The 24,543-nt window shown below is 41.7% G+C and overlaps 1 protein-coding gene across 2 annotated transcripts in view; it reads left to right on the top strand.

The window, feature by feature from the left end:
* Positions 1-24,543, top strand: part of ZNF827 (zinc finger protein 827) — a 154,824-nt gene that overhangs the window by 56,591 nt on the left and 73,690 nt on the right. For both annotated transcript variants that reach the window (XR_008445079.1, XM_054029807.1), the window contains exon 5: positions 3,101-3,334. Coding sequence is in view for 1 of the 2 variants with exons in the window: in XM_054029807.1 (XP_053885782.1) it covers positions 3,101-3,334 (234 nt within the window). In the remaining variant the exon portion in view is untranslated. The remainder of the gene's footprint in view (positions 1-3,100; positions 3,335-24,543) is intronic.

The following is a 24,543-nucleotide window of genomic DNA, read 5'->3' on the forward strand; positions in this document are numbered from 1 at the left end:
GACATGGGCCCTGATCCTGCATTGAATTCCTTGTGGATGGACCCCGGTACCTCCGAGAGCCAAATTGATTCAAATGTAAGTTGAGACTGAGATAAAAGTTGAGATTCTGGGGCCCAAGAGGTGCTGGTACACTCCTCTTGGGAGACGTGCTGGTACACAATGCCACTTCATGTGGGCCCAATTGGAACCCTACAATAGACTATGTTAGAAATGGGGCATGAGAGACAGAGTTAGACAGAAGGGTCAGACCTGGACAACGGATTGTAGAGGTATTTGGAGGGCTTACATATATAACTTGGTGAAGTTAACATAACTATGTTAAACATAACTTGTATTTTGGTGAATTTAATGAAATGCTTAACATTGCATTAATGCACATTTTTGCATTTGATTACCTAAAATTGTAAAGGTAAAAATTATCCTTATGGTGGCATAAGTGCTAAAAATGCATATTAAAATGTTCAGATTTAAGGTATTTAATTCCTTAAGAGTGAGTATTGAAATGTGCATACTTACTGGGTGAGCCCAATCTCTATCACTTCCTTAAATCATCTGTGATAGCATCTTGCCAACCCTAAGCCCAACCAAAAATAGAAATCATCCAAAGGCAACCCAAGCAGCTCCATAGTGTAAATTGCAAAGGTTTTAAAATTTGTGTTAGAGGTCCGTATATTATTAAGGCACAGTGGAATGTGTGTCCAAGAGCTGTATCCCTTTTAAGCACTCTCCAATTGATTGTGGCCACCAGCTTCAAGTTTCTCACCATCTGAGAAGCAACTACCCATGGTTGCTCTTAAAACTTCATTATCTCTTCCTTTGAGCACTTCAGATAGGGTTATGAAACAGAAGACAAAGCTTCAAAAGTAGCTTTATGCTTGCTCTGAGAAGGAGCAGTTGTTTGTGAGGCATTTAAAAGGGTAATTGTAAAAGCAACTCCACTGTTGTTCTTTGAGGTCTATTCTTCATATTTTCCGCTCTTGGGCTACGCATGCCTCCTGCGACATGAGCTTGATAGCTTCCAGGGAGCTGTGATTGTTGGAGCACTACACTCTTCCACATGCCTCCCACTCTGCAACATTCTGAGAAGCAGTGGCCTCAACTGCCCTTCTGTTAATCCTTCTGGCCACCAATGATCCAGTGAGCCTGGAGCTTGCTTAGTATCCTCAGTGTTTCCCTTGTTCATTTTTCTTTTCTTTTGCCCATTTTGGGGCTATTTTTGTTTATAGTTAGTTAGCTAGTCACCCAGCCAGTTTTTCTTTCAATATCCTCCCTCAAATACTGCTTCTCTTCTCTCCAGCCTTCCTCCACACCAAAAACAGAGAGTGTCTGTAAGTCACAGGCATCATCCAGATCTGTGAAGAGCAAGCTGTCTCAAACCCCTGCTGTTGGGCCAGTCTCTTCATCTTCAGTTGACTAAGCCTGGTGCTCTGTGGCCAGCACTGACTCAATAAGTCACTCGCTGAGCTTGAGTAGTATTGTCTTGCAACACTCGTGACTTTTTGTCATGAGTCTTGCAATATTTGCTTTAAGGATTCTCATGCCTTCTATCTCATAAAATTTGTCCCTTAGCCAAAATGGGTTTCATCTCTCATTTCTGCCTGGGTACCTGCCAGATTTGGTCACCATATCTCTTTAACCTTCACAAGGGAAAGTGAAGCTGCCAATGGCAAAGATGGCCATCAGCTCCCACTCTTTCCAAAGAGACTTAAGCCAGACTGCCCTCAGGGAAGATGATGGCCACTTAGTCAGGCAGGGGAATGTGGAGGTGCACAAGCAGCCGGGAGGGGGAATACATTAGGAAATAAGTAAGGAATCTAGGGGAAGCCAGAAGAATGGTGGAGGCATGAGGAAGATTGAGGTGGTGGGCAAGAGGCAAACTGAGAGGAGCACCATGAGAAGCAGACTGAGGGTGTGCCGGGGACTGTGCTGTGGCAGATAGGGAGAATGTGATGGGAAGGAGGAATATGAGAGACAAGTGAATGAAGAGGGTATGGCGGATGGATTACTGTAGGAGGGAGAATGTTGTGGGGGAGCTGCTTACTCTGTTCCTAGGTAGGTATGGGATTAGAGCGGGATAGAATGGCAGCTCCCCAGTGCCTTGGGGAGCTGGTAAGGAGAGTCCACCTGCAACAGGGAGGCCTGCATTTTTGAGTGCACATGAAGTGGAATTTTGAACAAGAGATAATTATGAGCAAATTCGGGGCAGGTGGCTTTGCCTAAAGGTTAAAAAATTAAAAGGTAGGGGGAAAATAATATGACGATTTTTAAAATAAATCTAATGATTTAAGGCATTCTCATAATTTTAGGGGGCCTGACTCATGAATTTAGAATGTTTGGGGTTGGCAATATTGTTTAAGTGGTATCCAGGTCCCTGGTTTCACCAAGTTGACTAAATTCAGTGCCACAGATCCAACACCAGCAACTACTAACTGAAGAGCTATTTGCCAAAGTGGTTCTGTGCCCAGCCAACATAAGCAGCACCAAGATCTATAGACCTTGCTCCCAGAAGCAGCAGTTGCTTACATGAGGCATTTAAAAAGATATTTAAAAAGAAAACCTGTTTGCTTTGTTTTGGTTTTTCTCCAGGGTGGGAACCGGGGTTAAAAGGATATTTTAACAAAATCTCCAAATATTTTGATAATGCAGGGCTCTCTTCCCCAAGAAGTATTTGGGACCTCTAAAAATCCTTCTATTCACACCCATAAGATTATTACAACAAACCATTTGGGTAACCTATTTGCTCTTCTCTTCATTTCCCTTTGTTCCCCTCTTCTGCCTTCTCTCTTGCTATCTTTTATTATTCCTCTCTTTTATATCCAGTTTTTAAAAAATAGCTTCATAACTAAATGGTTATGGGTTGTGCCAAATTGGCTGTTATGTGAAGTGGTGTCCTTAGGTGTCCATGAGGCTTGTGGGAGACATACAAGACAGCACAAGCAATGGGAAAGCTGTTGTGGGGGCAGGGGCAGAAGAATGTCATGTTCTAGTGCCCAATACCTGCTCCAGCTGTTCTTGGGTTACAGTTCATTCCTGTTTCCTGCTGCGGTGTGATTATGCATTATACATCTCATTAAGTCCAGCCTTTTAACTCCCTTGACAGCTGCAAATCAAAAAGAGCCCTTGACTGCTACATTTAAAGTGAAAGACGAGCCTCGGGATGAAGAAGCTGCAAGCTCAACCTTGTCTCAGTCCAGCTATATGTTCAACCAGGGACCCGAAGCCTCAGCCCCAAGCATCCCTGAGGAGACTGTCAAGCCACAGGAAGTGCAGACAAATGTGTTAAGGCAGGACATGTCCGTCAAGGCAGCATCTGAGCTCCTCATGAAGCTATCAGGTAATTAATTACTTTAAAAATATTCAGCTTCTTAAATGTTCACCTGTATGCTAGCAGGGATATGCTGAAGTAAAAGCATATGGTGTCAGTTACAATTGAAGGAGCAGCGAAGATACCTAAGATCTAAGTGCCTATCAACGTGGTGTCTAATTATTGCAGTGCACAGATTTCAGTGGTCTTCAAGTTAATGACTATAACATGAGTTAACAGAACTGATCACTTAAAATTTGCATATGTTGAAATAGTTTTATAATGTCCCAAAACACTTCCATACCTAATTTATTTATGTCTGTCTCTCTCTTCATTAACACCATCAGAGTGTGTATTTTTATTGTACACATGGTGTAGGTAACTGACCTAACTTTACACATTATGGGCTTTAGAGCCTTTCGTTTGAGTGCAGTATCCTAAACTGTAAGAACGCATTATTAAGTAGATACTGTAGATTGAACAGGCTTTGTAGTGAGTTACAAACCACTTGAACTTGATTCCATTGCTTTACTTTTTCTCTATATATCCTCAATAGAAATATAACCTTTTTGCATTCTGTTGGCTATTTTGTGTATGCATATGTATGTGTGTATATAATATGCTATATAAGTGTAGAAAAAAGGAACATAATTTTCGCCTTCAGTCCTCCAACTGTAGTAGTGTGCACATGCACACAGACACATACATACAGTAACTCCTCACTTAGTTGTAGTTATGTTCCTGAAAAATGCAACTTTAAGTGAAACGATGTTAAACTAATCCAATTTTCCCATAAGATTTAATGTAAATGTGGGGGGTTAGGTTCCAAGGAAACTTTTTTTGGGCAGACAAAAGGCATTATATACTGTGCAGTACTGTAGTGTACTGTGGTTGGGAAGTGTCCCTGGTTTACCCCACACAGGCACAGCTGGCTGCAGGCAAGGACTCTAGGAAGTACCTTCGCAGCAGCAGCAGCTTCTCCTGAGAAGATCAAGCACCAGCTTTGCCAGGGGATGCTCCAGGCCCGCCTCTTCCTGTCCCTGCTCCACTCCAGGACCATCCCCACTCCACCTCCTCTCCGGAGCAGCTGCACCCTCGCTCCTTCCCCCTCGCCCTCAAAGTCCTAAGCGCTGCCAAACAGCTGTTTAGCAGCACTTAGGACTTTCTGGGAGAGATGGGGGAGGAGTGGAGACACAGCATTTCCCCGCTCTTCCCCCTCCCTCCCAGAAAGTCCTAAGTGCCGCCAACGTCCTAAGCTGTTTGGCAGTGGGGGAAGCGCTGGGAGGGAGGGGGAGAACAGGAACTTGTGCAATGCTCCCTAGTAAAGTCACTGCTCTTCCACAGAATCTTACAAGCAGTGGACAGAGCAGGCAGCCAAACGACGTTATAAGGGAGCATTGCACAACTTTAAACGAGCATGTTCCCTAATTGAGCAGCGACGTAACTTTGAAATGACATTAAGTGGGAGGACGTTAAGTGAGGAGTTACTGTACATATTTTGGGTGTGAGGTTTGTGAGACAGCGGATTAATTTGATGACTTTTTTGGTATTTAAGTTAGTGATGATGGGACCTTGTTGCCCTTATAATAAACTTCAGTTTTTAGCACAGGTCAGTGAACATTAGAACCTTGAATTGAAACTATGAATGGGGGGGGAGGAAGGGGCAGGAGAAAGGAGAGTGGTAATTTTCATAGATTCCAAGGCCAGAAGGGACCGTTGTGATCATATTGTCTGACCTCCTATATAATACGGGCCATAGAACTTCCCCAGAATAATTTCTAGAGCATATATTTTAGAAAAACATTTAATTTTTATTTAAAATTTGTCCATCATGGAGAATCCACCATGACCCTTGGCAAATTGTTCCAATGATTAATTACCCACACTGTTAAAAATGTGTGCCTTATTTCCAGTCTGAAAACTAGGATTCATATCTCCATATAAAAAATTGGAAGAGGTTTTTCTTGTAGTTTGGCTATGTCAAAGTCTTGCAAATAACACCAGCAGAAATTCAGTGATCAGTGAATTTCGTGATCTCTGCCATTTATGTCTAAAATTCGTTGACAAGATTTTCAAATTGTCAAATTTGAACCTAAATTGAGAGCCCTACTTAAACTCCTGCCACAAAGCTGTCGGAGAAAAATGTCTGTTATCTCTTGTTTTCAATTCATCCTTTCAGTGTGGATGGCTCTGGGTTAGAACCAATGGTGGTAGGGAGTGAGAGAGACACAAAGATACACGTACACTTGTAGAAATGCTTTAGTCTGGAAGCATCCACTTTGAATGAATGATTTATTATATATAATGTAAAAATTACTGACTTGGGTTTTGGGGTAGGAATTTCCCATAGAATACCAAATATTATAAAATGTGTTTTGTATTGACATAGCATGCTATCATTACTAGTAGGCGGTGTTTTGAATAGAAGTAGGCAGAATTCCAACTATGGTGTTCTAGTGATAAAACCCTCCAATCTGATGGATATTAAATGGTGGTTTTCTATTTTTCTTCATCCTTACAAATGTGTTTATACTCAATAAAGTAGTAGCTCTGTAATGTAATAGAATTCCTCCAATGTCCTGGAGACTATAAATCATGACAGTGAAGTCTGAGTAATAACAGTGCTAATATGGAATCTCTTTGTCTTATTGTAAAATAGAGTTTTGTTGGTTTTTATTATAGTAGATTAGAATATTCCTTTTTGAAATATCTATTCAAATCGGATGAAATCTTGTTGGCCCCTCCACATCTGCTACTCAAAAGGAATTTTCAGAGACTATATATAAAATCTCACACATTTTCAGTTGGGAACTGACTGAACGCTGCAAGTAAGAAATGCATTAAGAAAATGTTTCTCCTGTGATCATTTCAGTGATTCAGCAACACTTGCTGATGGTATTTCTGGCTGATCAATAGTGTCAAAAGTAAGGAATTAATTGAGATTTATTTACACATACTGCATTGTAGCAGTTGATATTCCTAAATTAGTCTGTGGATGGCGTTATACTGTGTTGGTGGTTAAACATTTCAGTTTTATAATCTGTGACAGCTCTTGAGGGGCATAAGGATAGAGGTCATGTGGGTCGTGTTGAAAAATATTTCATGAATGAAAAGCCCTTTTTAATTTTTTCTTGGGGCTTGTCTACACAGCACCAGCAAAGCGCACTAGAGGGGTGTGATTTCAAATGGGACTATAACTGTACAAACTAGGTATCATTTAGAATGTGTCAGCAAGGTCTACATAGGGCAGGAGTGCTTTACAGAATGTTTGAAGTCGCATGTTCATGCCCAATTTCGCCCAGTCATTGCAGGAAGCCATTACCTATATTCCAGACAGCACATTTATAAGATAGTCCACTCAGTGTAGATGGGCATCTCCCATTGTGAGTTAAGTGTCCTTTTGTTGGGCCACTCAATTTGAATAGTCCCTCCAAGATGTGCTGGCTGACTACTTCATTGGCGTTACCCCAGGAGCAAACATTTTGAAATCCAGGTATAGAGCCAGTACTTATAACTTCAAATACAAAAATGATACATGCATACAGATAGCATAATCATAATCAGCAAATCATAGCCTTTTCATAGATATCTTACAAGCCACTTTTTGTATAAGATTCATTGCAAATATATGAGTTAAACTTCATTGGTTGCAACAATGATCTATATAGTCATATTTTAATCTGATAATGTCACAACATTCCAAAAAGGCTTGCCAGAAATCTGTTTTTTCAAATGTAGCTAAACTGCCTTTTCTACAATTTTATACACTCTCTAATATAGAAAAGCAACAGTTCATTCCCAAAATGTTGAAGTAGGTTATTCAAGCACTGCACTGTACTCATCTAAGTTCAATGCATCCAGTCTCGCTGCAGGCATTTCTTGTAAATTTCAGTAGCCAATGTCTTGTTAACTTTCATTTACACTCTGTTACACTCAAAAAACTCCTTTCTGCTAAAACAGTACATAGATTATTTTGTATATGTATTATCTTTCAGAATCATAGAATGCTTTATCGTCTTGCGCAAAGACTATCACAGACCTGGAAATATGTAAAACTTTTTCTTCTTTATACCATCTTAGAATCATTCAGATTGTAAGGAAATTATCTATTCCACTGAGTCAACTCTGTCTTGAAGGTGTGTGAGCTGAAACATGATTTGGTCAAATTCTTAATTGTTGTGGTACACATAGAGAAAGTCTGCTTGTTGTTTAACAGTGATATTTGCCACTCAAACCCAGATGAAGTCAAAAATATTTTGGTAGAAAATCTGGATCTTATGCTAAAAAAAAAAGCATGATTTTCTTTCTCTTTCTCAGACAGCATTGTTTAGTGGATTGGGAATCTGACTGGAAGTGTCAGTGAATTCCTATCTTTGCCAGTAACTTCCAGTATGACCTGGGCAAGTCACCTAACCTCTCTCTGCCTCCATTTCCCCATATGTAAAATGGGGCTAATTAAGGCTCATCATGGTAAAGCACTTTCAGCTCTATTACTGAAAAGTCCTAAGTATTAGTTCTTTATCTTTCATTGTCCATTGACTTGATGTAATTTGAAACAGTGCAAGGCTGACATTTTTATACAAAGAAGCAGCACATGAGTGTTTGAAGAAAACTCTTTGGGAGCACATGGCACAAAGGTGTCGTGAAATAAAAGGGCTGTTTTTTCTGCTAAACCTTTAATTGCTCAAAACGAACTTCCAGTATTTTTGGCAGATAAATAACAAGAAACAGAAGCATCAGAAATAGAGAGGTATTATGTAACATAGTGTCTGAGACAGACTTATAAATACAGGCTTCAGTGTGATTTATATACCTGCTTGATGTTCTCCTTCCCTGAGACTGCCATCCTTAACAGCACAGAGGCTGTCAGACTCTATTTCGTCCCTGAAAGTATCCTCTCTGTACCATCTGTATCCCATAACTACACCCTGGCTTCAAGAGTCCATACTGTCCTTCTGAAGGCCATGAGTTGCTGGCATCCATGATTACCCATGAGGCAGGTACATGTTGCAGTCAGTGCAATAAAGTGGATAGCCCCCCACTCAGCTACTGGACTTCTGCCTGCATTCTTTTTACTCTTGCAGGGTTTTGGTTTTTGTTTGTTTTGGATGGGTCGGGAGTAATTGGCCTAAGTTTAGAGTTAGTTTGTTAGGTGTATTGGGTTTCTCTTTCTTTTTCCTTCTCCCACCTCCCTCCCCTCAATGTTTCTTTCCCAAAGGGCTTTGCTGGTGCCCTTCCAGTCATTAGGTTATAGTCCCTCGGCCTTAGAATCATAGAACTGGAAGGGATCTTGAGAGGTCATCGAGTCCAGTCCTCTGCACTCAAGGCAGGACTAAGTATTATCTAGATACTTCTCCCCTTGCTGCTGAAGTCTCACTGCAGCTACACTCTCCTTACCTTTGCAGTTCACTCTGTCTTGTGCTCGCTGTCTGTCCCAGGGCGCTCTCTGCTTGAGTGCTGGATGTGGAAGGAATAAGGAATGCCTCTCTCCATCTGTCTTTAAACTCCTTCACAAAACTCCCCTGGTTGCTGCTCCTGTTCACTTAGCTCAGCAAACAGCCCCCAAAACAGACCACAATATGATCTTCTTGTTATGAAAATCTTAAGAATTTCTATAACTAGATTAATTCTGTTGTAGTACAGCAGTCTTACTCTGTACCAGTTCAGATCAAATTGATACTTTTTCCTCAGGAGCCTCTGACCTATTATGCAAAATACTGGTGATTTACTTAATGTTTGATAATAAGAAATTTTATTTTCTTAGTTTAAAGAGATTCTGTCAGCTTTAAAAATCACATTTTAATCTGATTTTTTCAAAATTGCTGTCTCAAGTGACACCTATGATTGCTATAATTAAACAAAACAGGGGGAAATATTTTCCCCTGTTTTTTCCAGTTTGTGTGCTGTGTGCATTGGACAGCTCTTTGTATATAGTTTCACTGTTTTTTGACAGAGAGTTAAACTTCTCATCTCATGCTCTCACATAATGACAGCATATTCATGCACTTCCCTGGGGAGATCTCACAATCCGGAATCTTTCCCAGACCCCGCAAGAGGGGTTATACCAGTGTCACAGCAACAATGCTGCTGCTGTTCCTGAGTTTAGTACTGAGTCAATGTCTCTGGGCTGCTGTATACTGGGGGAGGGATCGATCTAAGATTTGCAACTTCAGCTACGAGAATAGCGTAGCTGAAGTTGACGTATCTTAGATCGACTTACCTCGTGTCCTCACGGCATGGAATCGATGGCCGAGGCTCCCCCGTCGACTCCGCTTCCGCCTCTCACTCTGGTGGAGTTCCGGAGTCGACGGTAGTGCATTCGGGGATCGATTTGTCGCGTCTAGACAAGACGCGATAAATCGATCCCCGATAGGTCGATCGCGCTGGACGTACCCTCTGAGGGGCAAGGAGCAACAGAACCAATGGGGAGCCATCTCTTCACTGTGTAGATTCCTGCTTAGTGCCAGGGAGCACTTGGGAGCCCGGCAAGGGATGGGACTAGGGAAGCCCTTGTCTTCATTTCCTAGACCCCTACGTGGGGCTTTGGAGGCACTTGGCAGAAGCAGCAGCTTGTGATTCACTCCTCTGTAAGAGCCCAGCAAAGTAAGAGAGAAGGTGTCTGACCAGGAGATAGGTGCCCCTCTGCAACAGCCAAGGTGATTCCAGAAGACTGTGGACCAAGCAGGGAAGGATATGGCCCCTTTGAGGAAGGGCAGAGATGGGAAATAATAGGAGACAGGCGGTTTGCAGGGGCTGAGAACCGAGGGGAGGCTTGGGGAACTGACCTCTTCTGCTGTAGCCAGCATCAAGTGATGGTCCAGGACCAAGACACAGTAGGATCACCCCTCACGAGCCCGTCAACAGGAGCCCAGGGAAGGAGAGGGAAAATAAAGGAAATATTTTCAAACTAAAAATAGAAGTGTAATGATACAGTAGAAGAGAAATCTTCTGTCTAAAGTTCATGGTAAAACTATAAAATTATGAGACTTTTGATTAATAAACGTGTTCTACTACAACAGAAATCTGATAGCAGTAGTGCAATGTCATAGAGCTAATACATCTTTGTAAATAACGAAAAAATGGAACCTGCTGAAGAGCTAGATTTACTATATGTTAAGTCAAATCTAGGATTTTGAGGTTTACTCCTAGCAGTGGTATACTGCAGAAAGTTCATATCAGGCCATGGTACATTCATTTAACTTAATAGGCTTTTCCGTGACAATTGCATAAATATGTAGCCCCAAAAGAACGTGAATAGTAATGGACTTCTATATCTGGGGATGGGACATGTTTCATAACACCCTTAATGACTTAGCCAAAGAGCAGACAGGATGGTGGAAATATACTGCCTAATTGCAGGGGAGAAAAACTCATTTGATTGCAAATTTAGTTTCTGGTGAAAAAAATCACTGTTTTCAGGATACTGAGCATGGAAAAAGAGATGCGTGGCAAGCTGATTGCATGTTAATACCCAGAATTCTGTTCCAGCACGTCAAGGTCTTATACAATGTTTCCCAAATGGGAGATCACATCAGTCACAGGAAGGTTCTAAATGGATTGTGGGCCCAGTTAGGAGAGGAGGTCCTTGAGGTGGAGGCATTGGAGAGCAAGCCCACCCCAACTCATCCTGCAGCAGTGGCTCCTATCCCCTGGGGCTGAACCTGGCTCCCCACTATGGGTGTTGCAACCTGGCACATGGGGTTGCAGCACCACTCAAATTTGGCCCAATTTTAGTGAGCGGTGATGACGTAGGGTGGCCAATTGCGAGGGGATGGCCAGGCCAAACCTGGGTGGTACTGTAACCAGTGCAACACCTGAAACAGGGAGCTGGGCCCAGCGCCATTGGAGGGGCCCAGGAGCCACTGATGTGGGTGAGTGCTGGGCGGGCTTGGTCTCTACAACCTCCCTCCCCCTTCCCTCATCCCCAGCACCTCCACTTACAGACTTGTATACTTTAAGGCCAGAAAGGATCATCATCAGGGGCGGATTTACCATGAAACACATAGTGCCCTGGCAGGGACCCCTCAGCAATAGGGGGCCCCAGGGTCAGGCTCTCAGGCAGCTCAGCACCAGTGCATCCCCTGTGGGGGGGGCTGCTCCACGGGTGGGGGTTGCGGGGGAAGAATCTGTGGGGAGCAGGAGAGCAGGAAGGGAGGCTCACCCGCAGCCTCAGAGAAGCAGGTGGGAGGTGCAGGTGGCAGGAGCGCTGCGAACACGGGCTAGAGTACTCAGGAGGAGCACAAGGCACATTTTACCAGCATATGCGTGCTTTTTAAAGTTTGAAATGATTAACAAGGACACTCTTCACTTCTTACCTTGCTGTTGACTTTCACTGTTTGAATTAAATCGTTTGTGTGTGGAAGTGAGAATAAATCCCTTGAGTGAAGGTCTGCAGGTCCTTTCAAAGCCTGCTGAGTCAAAGGGATGCTGTTCATTGCATTCAGTAGGCTTTAGATAAGGCCACTAATTAAGGTGCCACTTAGGTGCAAGTAACAGTAAGTTTGGGTATGTCTGTTTCTCATGTTTGTCTCAAAGGCTGCAACTTTATGAAATAAACTACCATGAAGAATGCAAACAAACGGCAGGAGTCTTTGTGACAAAGGGCGTCTAATAACTGAGCCCAAGCATGAGCTGCCTTTTTTTTTTTTTTTTTTTTTTTGGTCCTGGCTGACAGACCTCAATGTCAAAATAGCTACCCAACCAGAGCTACCATTCGGACCCACCTGGCCTGGACACGGCTTACACTAAGCCATGCTCCACCTCTGTAGAGAAGGTTAGAGCCATCATTGAGACAGATTCCCGTAGGTGTAGTTTGACTTCTATATTTGGGGGGGGCGGCGGCTCCAGTCAGGCCAACGGGGCTGCGTGTTGGGAAGGTGGGGACAAATTCCCCTGCCCGCCCACAGGGGCGCCATTTCAGATGGGGGGGGGGAAAGAAGGGGCACAACCTTAACCATGATTCCAGGGACTACTTAGGCAATTGAAAACTCTAGTGTTTTTGCATAACTTACAATGCTCCTGTCAGATATTTTTACCTAATTCCTATAGCAAGAAAGACAATTAAATAAATATTAGACCCACTCAGCTCTAATACTAACATGTTATGGTATCTTGTGGCAAGTCACTTATGGAACACTGGTTAGGTTTAAAATTGTAATGTATATTCTTACTTAAATACTTTTACTAAAGTCAGAAGGGACCATTGTGATCATCTAGTCTGACCTCCTGCACCTTTTGCAGGCCACAGAACCTCACCTACTCACTCCTGTAATAAACTCCTAACCTCTTGCTGAGTTACCAAAGTCCTCAAATCATGATTTAAAGACTTCAAGTTACAGAGAATTCACCATTTACACTAGTTTAAACCTGGAAGTGACCCATTCCCCATGCTGCAGAGGAAGGCGAAAACCCCCAGAGTCTCTGCCAATCTGACCCAGGGGAAAATTCCGGCCGCAAATATGATGATCAGTTAGAACCTGAGCACGTGGGCAAGACCCACAAGGCAGATACCTGTGAAAGAATTCTCTGTAGTAACTCAGAGCCCTCCCAATCCAGTGTCCCATCTCCAGCCGTTGGGGATTTTTGCTACAGGCAGTCACCAATGGGCTACATGCCATTGTATGCAGTCTGTAATACCATCCCCTCTATAAACTTATCAAGCTCAGTCTTGAAGCCAGTTAAGTTTTTTGCCCCCACTGCTCCACTTGGGAGGCACAGAACTTCACCTTTCTGATGGTTAGAAGCCTTCACCTAATTTCAAGTCTAAACTTGTTGATGACCAGTTTTTATGTATTTGTTCTGGGGTCCACATTGATGCTTAACTTAAATAACTCCTCTCTCACCCTGGTATTCATCTCTTTGATGTATTTATACAGAGTAATCGTATCTCCCTTCAGCTTTCTATTGGTTAGACTAAACAAGCCAAGTTCCTTGATTCTCTTCTCATATGATAGATTTTTCCATTCCTTAGATCATCCTAGTAGCCCTTCTCTGCATCTGTTCCAGTTTGAATTCATCTTTCTTAAACATGGGAGACCAGAATTGCACACAGTATTCCAGATGAGGTCTCACCAGTGCCTTGCATAATGGTATTAACATTTCCCTGTCTCTACTGGAAATTCCTCGCCTGATGCGCCCCAGGACTGTTAGCCTTTTCACGGCCTCATCATATTGATGGTTTATAGTTATCCTGTGATCAGCTCTTTCTCCTCCACTGTCACTTCCAACTGATAGGTCCACAGTTAATGCTTGTTGTTAGTCCCTAAATGCATGACATTGCACTTTGCACTATTAAATATCATCCCATTTCTATTACTCCAGTTTACAGATCTTCTTGTATGGTATTCTGGTCCTCCTTGGTATTGGAAATACCTCCCAACTTTGTGTCGTCTGCAAGTGTTATTAGCATACTCTCATTTTTTGTGCCAAGGTCAGCAATAAAAATGTTGGTCCCAAGACTGATCCCTGAGGAATTCCACTAGTAACCTTCTTCTACCTGAGAGTTCACCTTTCAGTATGACCTGTTCTTGTCTTCCCTTTAACCAGTTCCTTATCCACCTTTCAGTTCTCATATTAATCCCCATCTTCTCCAATTTAAGTAATAATTTCTCATGTGGAACTGTATCAAGTGCCTTACTGACATCCAGGTAGATTAGACCTACTGCATTTCCTTTGTCTAAAAAAATCAGTAATCTTCTCAAAGAAAGATATTAGTAATTTCGTTACCATCTCTTGAATACAACAACTGAAACAACTGTAGAAAAATCTACAATTACTTTCTATCATTTAGGGCTAGTCTACATTGGCAACGCTAAAGCGCTGCTGCGGCAGCACTTTAATGTGACACGTGTGGTTGCGGCACAGCGCTGGGAGAGAGCTCTCCCAGCATTCTAAAAAAACCACCTCCACGAGGGGCGTAGTTCCCAGCACTGGTGCACTGTCTACACTGGCGCTTTACAGCACTGAAACTTGCTGCCTCAGAGGGGTGTTTTTTCACACTCCTGAGTGAGAAAGTTTCAGCGCTGTAAAGTGGCAGTGTAGACAAGGCTTCAGATTGCCTGCCCCTGAGGCTTGCAGTTTGGGGGGACAATGCCCTCCCTTGCTGCCCCAAAGTCTGCCTATGTAGACTCCGTACAGTCTCTGCTGGCATGTCATTTGGTCCCAGCTACCCACGAATCCTACAAATCTCCTGCTTACCAGCCTGACCTAACCAGCCAGATAAATTTACCTTCCCGCAAAGACTGTCTGCTCCTAAAATTGTGACATATTGTGGAACATATGGAAACTTGAACGCAGTACTGGCTTGATGCAAACAGAAACCAGAATGCAATGGTCAGTCAATATAATAACAACATACATTCAGCTATTCTACCAATACAGTTTTGCAAGGATAAGAACCAGCAACTTACCTTAAGCTCTGTTATCAAGTGGTACATCAAGAGGAGAATCTGAATATCCTTTACTCCTTGCCCTGCCAAACCTAATGGGTGAAGCTCCCTCTTGCCCAATAAGAGTCTCCTTAGAGCAAGGGGAATGACTTTTGGCACAGTCAGCTAGCAGGCCAGACTCCTGCTGGTTATGAGGACCAAGCAGCTCCAGGCATCCCTCTAGAGTAGGGGTAGGCAACCTATGGCATGCGGGCCGAAGGCGGCATGCAAGCTGATTTTCAGTGGCACTCACGCTGCCCGGGTCCTGGCCACCAGTCGAGGGGGCTCTGCATTTTAATTTAATTTTAAATGAAGCTTCTTAAACATTTTAAAAAACCTTATTTACTTTACATGAAACAATAGTTTAGTTATATATTATAGACTTGTAGAAAGAGACCTTCTAAAAACATTAAAATGTATTACTGGCACGCGAAACCTTAAATTAGAGTAATTAAATGAAGACTCGGCACACCACTTCTGAAAGGTTGCCGACCCCTGCTCTAGGGAATCGCTCAGCAAACCCCGCCACCTTTACATCACCTTGTTAGCCTATGTGGAGAGCAGAGAGGCCAAGAAGGACAGCTGAGCTGAATTCCACACAGCAGTGCAAAGCACGAACTGCAGCACCATCTGGCAAAAGTGGCACTTTTCTAATGTGTATCTGAAGTCCTGTGAGATCACAATTTTTCTACAAAATGCAAAAGACACTAGTTGGAAAAGTTCGTGTTCATAGAGATGTACAAGCATATTAATCACAACTGAACAGAGCTTAAAGTTTAGTAGATGTTAATCGATAATAGATCTTTAAAATAGGTTAGTTCTGAGATTATAACTGACCTTCCTGTTTTTATGTAAGTGTAATCCTGACATCAATGAAAAGCATATTAATTTAAAAGATGAGGTCATTTGGAATAACAAATGCTAATGTCCACAGTTTAAATGTACTTTAACTTTTAGAGAAAAATGTAAACAAAAAGCAAGAGCCCTGATTCTTAGTGCTGCTGTTATCCCTCTATAGTGTACAACCACCATACAGAAGCCAAAGTTGGTAAAACTGGCCATATGGATATGGGAATTGCCCAGAGTAAGGGATTCCCTGGATGTATAAGGCCATTGGAATGGCTCTGTGCTTTTCTAGCATAGTAGCATGCTGGGTGGAGAGGGAATGTACCCAAGATTGTCTCACACAAGCTGTTATGAGCTGCTGTGAACCCATACAGAACCTTTGAAGAAGACTGCAAACTAGAGCAGCCTCTGGAGATGCTCTGACTTTTGCCAGGAACCTATCGAGTCCCTGTATGCTCCCAGAATCCAGGAGATGCAAAGTTCGCATAAAGCCACCTTTGTGTGTCCCCCTCTTTTCTTTACTTATTCCTGCATAGAAGACAGCATGGTAAGATAAGGGAATAAGAGCCAAGCTGTTTGTGAATCTGTATGAAATTCTAGAAGTTCAGTAGATGAAGCTTGAAATAAGAGAGAACTATATTGATTGGAATGTGTTGTGTGAGCAACAACATTGCTCACTGCGTGTGTAGACTTTAAAACACTTTTCAGTTATATTTTTTTTAATCTTAAGGGGTTGATAATCCTGTAATCAGAATCTCTAAAATTAGCATCCAAGGTTTTATAATTTTAAAAAGAAGAAGTGAAATGTGTATTGCGTGAATCTGATGTATCCTTATGTTGGTGGTTTACTTCCCTTTGCCAGTTTTTTCTAGTTCTAGTTGTTACTAAATTGGATCTGTTAGTTATAAAATGCTACAGCATGAGATTTTGTTAAAATGGAAACTCAAAACATTAGCCATTTTCCAATTTTGTTCTTTTATGCAAAACCCTGTTGCATTGATTCCAGCCTTATCAACATTGCCTTACATAAAACATCAGTAAGGGGAAAAAACATCAAGCACAGAGCCCTAGGGAACATCAGATGTTACTTATTGTGGCTCTGAAGCTGAACCTCTGAGACTCACCAACTGTTTCCTACCATTAAGGGTTTATTTAAGCTGTTTTTAGGGCATGTTTATTTCTAGCAAATCAGAACAATTAGCATAACAAAATGCCTGATTCACCATATTGAATGCTTTTGAAGAGTCAGTACAAATTGACCTACTAGTTACCCCTGTCCTCTTGATTGTGAAAACTAATGCACAAATCCAATTTATCAGACATTCAAGGAAGATTTTTTCCCCCAAAATTGCCAGTTGGCATGTGAACCTGACTGGCATCCCAGCTAATAATCAGGTAATTCAGGCTCTTGGTTATCAGACACACAGATTCTAGGTCTGAGGTAGAATATCTGAAATTACTCTGGAAACCAAATTTTTGGAGACTTATGGTATTGCGAACATCAGCCTTTACTACCTGATTCATGAGGTTTTAAATAACTATATAGTAGGGCTGTCTGTTATACCAATAGAATAAAAACCAGCAGGATCTTATTAAGAGGGATAAGGCAAAGATGCCTCATTTGTTGTAAATATATTGATAAAGCAAAAGATAAAAGTAAACAACGTTGTTTGACTACTTATTTTTTACACACACACACACATATATATATATAGAGAGAGAGAGAGAAAGAGAGAGAGAGAGAGAGAGATTGAGTTCATTCACACAATTATTCATTCAAGTTTTGTATAGGTGTTATAGTTATCAGCCTAGAAGTTGCTCATGCCAAGTTACTGGCCAGGTATCTTGGTCATGAGGATGGAGCCGAGTCTGTGTCAGGTGCACCTGATGCTCCTGGAGGTTGGCAGCATAACCAGAGACGCAAAGTCATCAGTCTTTAGAGTCCATTCTTATAGGAATTAATTCCTATGTTAGTCTATGGGAACTGTTTTATCCTGCTGTTGCTGACTCAATCAGCAGATGGCACATTCCTGTTCAAAGTGGCACATTCCTGGTGGCTTCACACTGTCCAAAGTTTGTGTTTCTCATCCTTCCAGGTGATGGGGTGGATTCCAGTTTACCCTCAGGGGGTTGTTTGGGGGTCCTACTTGACACATTCTTTGGCCGATGGATACTCCCTTGCTAGCATCTCCCTAACCATTTATGTACATCAAGCATTTATTAACATACATTTCATATCTTAACCATATTTTAATTTACTGTTTTCACCACTTTTGGGGGGTGTGCTAATTCATTTGAGTCTCCCGGCCCTTTAATCACAGAAGGTGAGGGTCTGTCCTAGGAGCCGTTGAATGAAGTGAAAGTCACTTAACAGCTTATAGTGTTTTTTACATTGTATCAATTACTTCAAGAACAAAGTCAATTAACTTGTTTGTAAGTTTTACATAGTAATAAAGTATATTTCACAGGATAGATATAATCAATGGTTTCTACAGACAGTAGCTTACAAGTTTTATCAGAAGACCCAAGAGATTTTTGTACTTGGTGAAACTGTTGGATTTTAAGTGTGGGGGACAAATTATGAGGGGGTCACTGTCACTTGGGGGAATCACTGTTAGTACCTTCTTTTATATCCCTACATGTCAAGTGATTAAAAAATTAATCATGATTAATCGCACTGTTAAACAATAATAGAACACCATTTATTTAAATATTTTTTGATGTTTTCTACATTTTCAAATATATTGATTTCAGTTACAACACCGAATACAAAGTGTACATGCTCACTTTATATTTATTTTTATTACAAATATTTGTGCTATAAAAACAAAAGAAATAGTATTTTTCAATTCACCTCATACAAGTACTGTAATACAATCTCTATATCATGAAAGTTGAACTTACAAATGTAGAATAATGTACCAAAAATAACTGCATTCAAAAAAGAGCCTACAAGTCCACTCAGTCCTAATTCTTGTTCAGCCAGTCACTCAGACAAACAAGTACTTTCATCACCTGAGTCAAATGCGACAAGCAGAAGGTTGATTTTCTTTTTTGATGGTTCAGGTTCTGTAATTTCCACATCGGAGTGTTGCTATTTTAAGACTGCTGAAAGCATGCTCCACATCTCATCCCTCTCAGATTTTGGAAGGCACTTCAGATTCATAAACCTTGGGTCGAGTGATGTCGCTATCTTTAGAAGTCTCACATTGGTACCTTCTTTGTGTTTTGTCAAATCTGCAGTGAAAGTGTTCTGAAAATGAACAACATGTGCTGGGTTATTATCTGAGACTGGCGCTGTAATGTGAAATATTTGGGTAAATATATAAAGAATGTGGGTAAAACCGAGCAGGAGACCTACTATTCTCTCCCAAGGAGTTCAGTCACAAATTTAATTAACTCATTATTTTTTTAACGAGCATCATCAGCATGGAAGCATGTCCTCTGGAATGGTGGCCGAAGCATGAAGGGGCATACGAATGCAAGTGAAAAATTCTCTAAGTTATATCTGGTACATAAATACCTTGCAATGCTGGCTACAAAAGTGCCATGCAAACGCCTGTTCTCACTTTCAGGTGATATTGTAAACAAGTAGCCGGCAGCATTATCTCCCGTAAATGTAAACAAACTTGTTTGTCTTAGCAATTGGCTGAACAAGAAGTAGGACTGGGTGGACTGGTAGGCTTTAAAGTTTTACATTATTTTGGTTTTGAGTGCAGTTACATTACAAAAAAATCTACCTTTGTAAGTTCCACTTTCACGATAAAGAGATTGCATTACGGTATTGTATGAGGTGAATTGAAAAATACTATTTCTTGTTTATCATTTTTACAATGCAAATATTTGTAATAAAAATAATATAAAGTCAGCACTGCACACTTGGTATTCTGTGTTGTAATTGAAATCAATATATTTGAAAACGTAGAAAAACGTAAAATATTTAATAAATTTAAATTGGTATTCTATTGTTTAACAGTGCGATTAAAACTGCGATTAATCGTGATTAATTTTTTTGAGTTAATCGTGTGAGTTAACTGTGATTAATCGACAGCCCTACTATATAGGCTTGATTCTGAATTTGCACCAATGTACATAAGTAACTGCCAACTGAAGTCAAGAGAGTTACACTGGTGTGAAATTGATATAATGAGACTCAGACCGTCTCTATGTAAATAAAATGTATTTTTATAAAGTATAAGCCGAAAGAAATAGCCATTGCTGGGCATCATTTTCCCCCCCATGTGTAAAATGCTTAGAGATCGTCAAATGAAAGATGCTATACAAAGTAGGTTTATTGGTATATTCATACTCCATTTTATTTTGCATGGAGGCAGTGTAATCTCAGTAATTTAACATTGGTGGGCTTTTTATACTTTGTATGAGCTGACAGTTCATGAGTTAGCTCCATTTCTATTTTAAGATACTATGGAAGCAATGAACTCATAGTAAAAGCTTATTTTATTGGAATGAAATCTTATGTGATCATTTTTACTTGTCTTCCTCTTTTCCACTTTATTTCTACCTTAATGGCTCTTCATTGTGGCAGCCCACCTTTTGATCGAAGAAACTTGGACATGGTCTTTCTGAAGTTAGTCAGTACTGGTTCTGAATAGAGCAAAGGGGGCGTTGCTTTAGAGTGGATTTCTGCACAACTCTCAGGCCCTGCTGCCTGGGGGATTGGGAGAAATCTTTGGAGCTGAATGCTGATCTGTGTACTCACCATGGCAGTGAATTGTGCTACAATTTGACTGTTCGGATCTCCCTTATGGTTTGGTTTGGTTTTTTTGGACGTTACTTCTTTACAATTTCATGTGTTCATGAACACAAAAGAGCCTGTAACCTATAATGAATGCACTTCAGACCAAAATAAACCATATGCAGTACTCTGTTTTCATGACTGAGGTGGAAAATAGTCTCTCTTGATATGAATAGCTGTACATGAGGGTCATCTGATTGAAAGGCTTACTGCTGTGTAAAGTAACAACTCTTTGGAGGTTTGATGTTAGTGCTTTCATAGATGCAATAAGTTTCCCTTATTTTGTTAAACTAGTTGGGCATCATGTAAGTTAGCAACAGAAAATCAGTCCAAAATTAGATCATCTAGTCCAAGGGTGGCCAACCTGAGAAGGAGCCAGAATTTACTAATGTACATTGCCAAAAAGCCACAGTAATACGACAGCAGCCCCCCATCAGCACCCCACCCCCGGCTCCAAGTGCCTCCCACCCACAGGCAGCCCCACCAATCAGCTCCTCCACCTCCCTCCCCACACCTCCCGATCAGCTGTTTTGTGGTGTGCAGGAGGTTGCGGGGAGGATACGGAGGAGCGAGGGCATGGGAAGGGGTGGGGGCAGGGCCGGTGGCAGAGCCAGGGGTTGAGCAGTGAGCACTCCCCAGCACATTGGAAAGTTGGCACCTGTAGCTCCAGCCCCAGAGTCAGTGTCTATACAAGGAGCCACATATTAACTTCTGAAGAGCCACATGTGGCTCCGGAGCCACAGGTTGGCCACCCCTGATCCAGTCCAGGGGTTCTCAAACTGCAGGATTGTGACCCCTCATGAAGTCACCAGGTTATTGCTTGGGGGTTGCAAGCTGTCAGCCCCATACCTGGCTGGGTTCCAGCTGTCAGCCCTGCCATGCGTGGAGCTGACAGCCCCAGTTAAATTAAATTAAAATTACCCCCCCCCATTTTTAATTTATAAGGAGGCAGGATTGCACTCAGAGGCTTGCTGTGTGAAAGGGGTTGCCAGTACAAAAAGTTTGAGAACCACTGATCTAGTCCATCCACTGCTCATAGACAATTGTTCTCTGCAATATTTTTATGGTGCTTCATCCAGTGTATTTTTAAGTGAACAACAGACTATATTTTGGAGACCAGGAGAACAGCTCTGTCATGCTACAAGTTAATTTGGCCGTCAAAGTTGAATGAATAGTGCATAAACCGTGATGGTAATTTAACCCTACCCAGCTACCCAGGTGTAATGCAAAAGAAAAGAAAAATCAAAGTAGTCATTCTGTTACATATTCAATCTTTAGTCTTTTCAATGTGCCAACCTCATTCCTAATAACATTGCGCCGAATTCTGACCATCTGTAAAGCTATGCAGTGGTGCAAGGGGCCTCTTACTCCCTTGCATGCAGGGGAAAACCACTTCCACGCAGTACTACTGTCCACCTGTGCAAGTGGGTAGGGAGTGGGCAGAGACTTGACATCATTTCCTCCCCGACCATGTGGGCCAGCAAAGCTGAGCAGGTGCAGAAGTAGTAGTAATTTGTGCCAGGAGTAGGACTGACTCATATTGCTTCACCACCTAACCCCAGGGCAAGAATGAACCAGAGACCATGTTGTGACTCAGTGTGACAACATGATCCCTGATCGTCTGCTTGGACACCATGACTATGTGCTTCCCCTTACTCAGGTCTTGTGATAAAATTACAGTCTAGCTATGTATCACTTTTTCTTTGCTTTGTTGTTAGGAAAGAGGCTAAGGCATGACGCATGTTTGTTTTTTCTGACAGGATGGAATGGAGGCCTAGAATAAGATAGGGAAGGAAGAGAGAAATATCTCAAATGTGTAAAGTTAGCTTGAGCTGTGGAAGTCTCCCCTGACCATGAGGGAAAGAAAGCGCGTGTATTATTCCATGCTTGCCTCTACCCGGCTTATGTTGGTGTCTCTCAATCAAAAGGGTAAGCAGGACAGGGGATTAAACTGTATGGAATGGAAACAGAAATGGAATATTTTGAAAGAGATGCAGAGCAGCAAAGGTTAGCCCGTCTCTCTTCACCTAAATTTGGAGGCTGGTCCCAGAACTCTGGATGTCACACATCTGAGGAACATATTTGTTTTCCAAGTTACCTGAAATTTTGATTAATAATGATAACTGATGTAAACCTTCCAAGTTCACTTTCAGTGCACTATATTTTTTTTTTTTACCCTTCACCATTGATACAATTTTTTATGGCTTATAATAAGAGGAAGAGAGAAGCTTTAGGGAAAGAGAAGAAATATGCTTGATAGAGAAAAAAATAGTATTGAATTATAATATTTCTACCTGGCTTTCCATTGAGAACTCAATATAAAATGTTCTTAAGTCTGAAATAAATCAGGTAGATCATGAATGGTGGAGATTTTTTCAAAAAATGCACAAAGGTTGTCATAAGAAATAATAGAAAACACTTCATGTAAATCATTCTTGGAACATTCCCAAGTAGCTGTTAACTGCTAGCTTCATTTCTATTAGTGCTGCAAATAATAAAGCCTCTTTTCTCCATTTAACAACAACAAAACCCCCAAAACAAACAATCTCCCCTTCCAGTTCCACAATCTAGGGAAATACACAGGAATCGGTGAATAAGTCAACTTGATCTTGCATGAAAAAGGTTCCTCTATGAAAACTTAATGTTTGTACTAAAGCCACATAAAAACACTAGGACTATATTGGGGTTGCATGACATCGTGAATGGCTGAACCATGTTATTCTATCTTACAATATTCTGTAAATATTTAGGAATTCAGGACAAAATGCATGGCAGAGCTTGAAGATTTGATGGCCAAGATTAGAGAAAAATGGAAATCAAGGAAGGTACTATGTAAACACATCCTTCATTGGCACAGGGGGAAACAGAGAGGCAGAATCAGAGTAACTACCAAGTGAAGTTAGTTGAACCAGTGAACTTTTGTTGGTGAACTGAAGTTGAAACAGCTATAAGGTGGTTGTTTTTATTTTTAAAAAGATCCCTAATATCCTTACATTTCGAAGAAAAGATTGGCAAAGAGGAACTGCCTACCCTTCCAAACCTCACTAGTAGGCTGTATCCTCCTCCTCCCCTGGGAACAGATTAGTGGCAGCTATGATCTCCAACTGTCTGCACCAATTAATATTCTGTCCCACAAATGCCTATTAGTACCACACTGCGCACACAGCTCACCATGGTGCTGTGGTGACAGGGCCGGCTCCAGGCACCAGCCCACCAAGCTTGTGCTTGGGGTGGCACCTGGAGGGAGGCGGCGCGGTGCTTCGGCTCTGGCCGCCGGGGAGAGCGGGGCCACGGCCGGGGCTCGCTGCCCTCTCCCCGGGGCGCCGGCTGCCCTCCCCTGCCGCACAGGGGGGGAGGGGGGGCGGCCGGAGGCTTTTTTGCCTGGGGCGGCAAAAAAGCCAGAGCCGGCCCTGTGTGGTGAACTCAGACAATGAGGAAAGACAGGAAAATTATGAATGAAATTGATTGGGGGATAAAATTGAGATTGAGAATGAAATTGATTGGGGGGTAAAATTGAGATTGAGACAGGAAAATTTGGACAAAAAATGGAAGTTCTGTAAGAAGAGTTTATTAGATCAAAAAGCCATGATTCTACAATCAAGAAAGAGGAGAGGACAACTTTGGCTAAAAGCCCACCCTGGTCAGTGACAAAGTGAAAGCAACAGTTAGAAATATTTATTTTAACAAATGGAAAAAGGAGGCAACAAATAGGAAATAGCATAAATTAGAATTCACGATGAGGAAAATTGATAAGGGAAGCTAATGACAGGGAAAAATCCATAGCTGGCAGTAAGGGCTATATGAAGGAGTTTAAGTACATTAGGGGCAAAAGAAATCCTAGCAATGGTATAGGCTTATTACTAGGTAAAATTGTTGATGATGCACAAAAGGCAGGAAGTGTTCAATAAATATTTCTGTTTTGTATTCAGAAAGAAGCAGTTTGATGTACGCCTGTCACATGAGGAAGATGAAGTACTTTTCAGTCCATTAGTAACTAAGGAGGATGTTAAACATCTACTAGGGATAAACATTTTGAATCAGCAGGCCCAGATAACTTGCACTCAGCAGTCGTAAAAGAGTTAGCTGTGGAGATCTCTGGGCTGCTGCTGTTAATTCTTAACAGAAGGCTGGAAGAGAGCTAATGTTTTTCCAGTATTCAAAAAGAGCAAGTGGGATGATTCAAGTAACTATAGACTGGTTTAGTGTGATCT

This window comes from Malaclemys terrapin, chromosome 5 (genome assembly GCF_027887155.1).
Source record: "Malaclemys terrapin pileata isolate rMalTer1 chromosome 5, rMalTer1.hap1, whole genome shotgun sequence".
Taxonomy (NCBI): domain Eukaryota; kingdom Metazoa; phylum Chordata; order Testudines; family Emydidae; genus Malaclemys; species Malaclemys terrapin.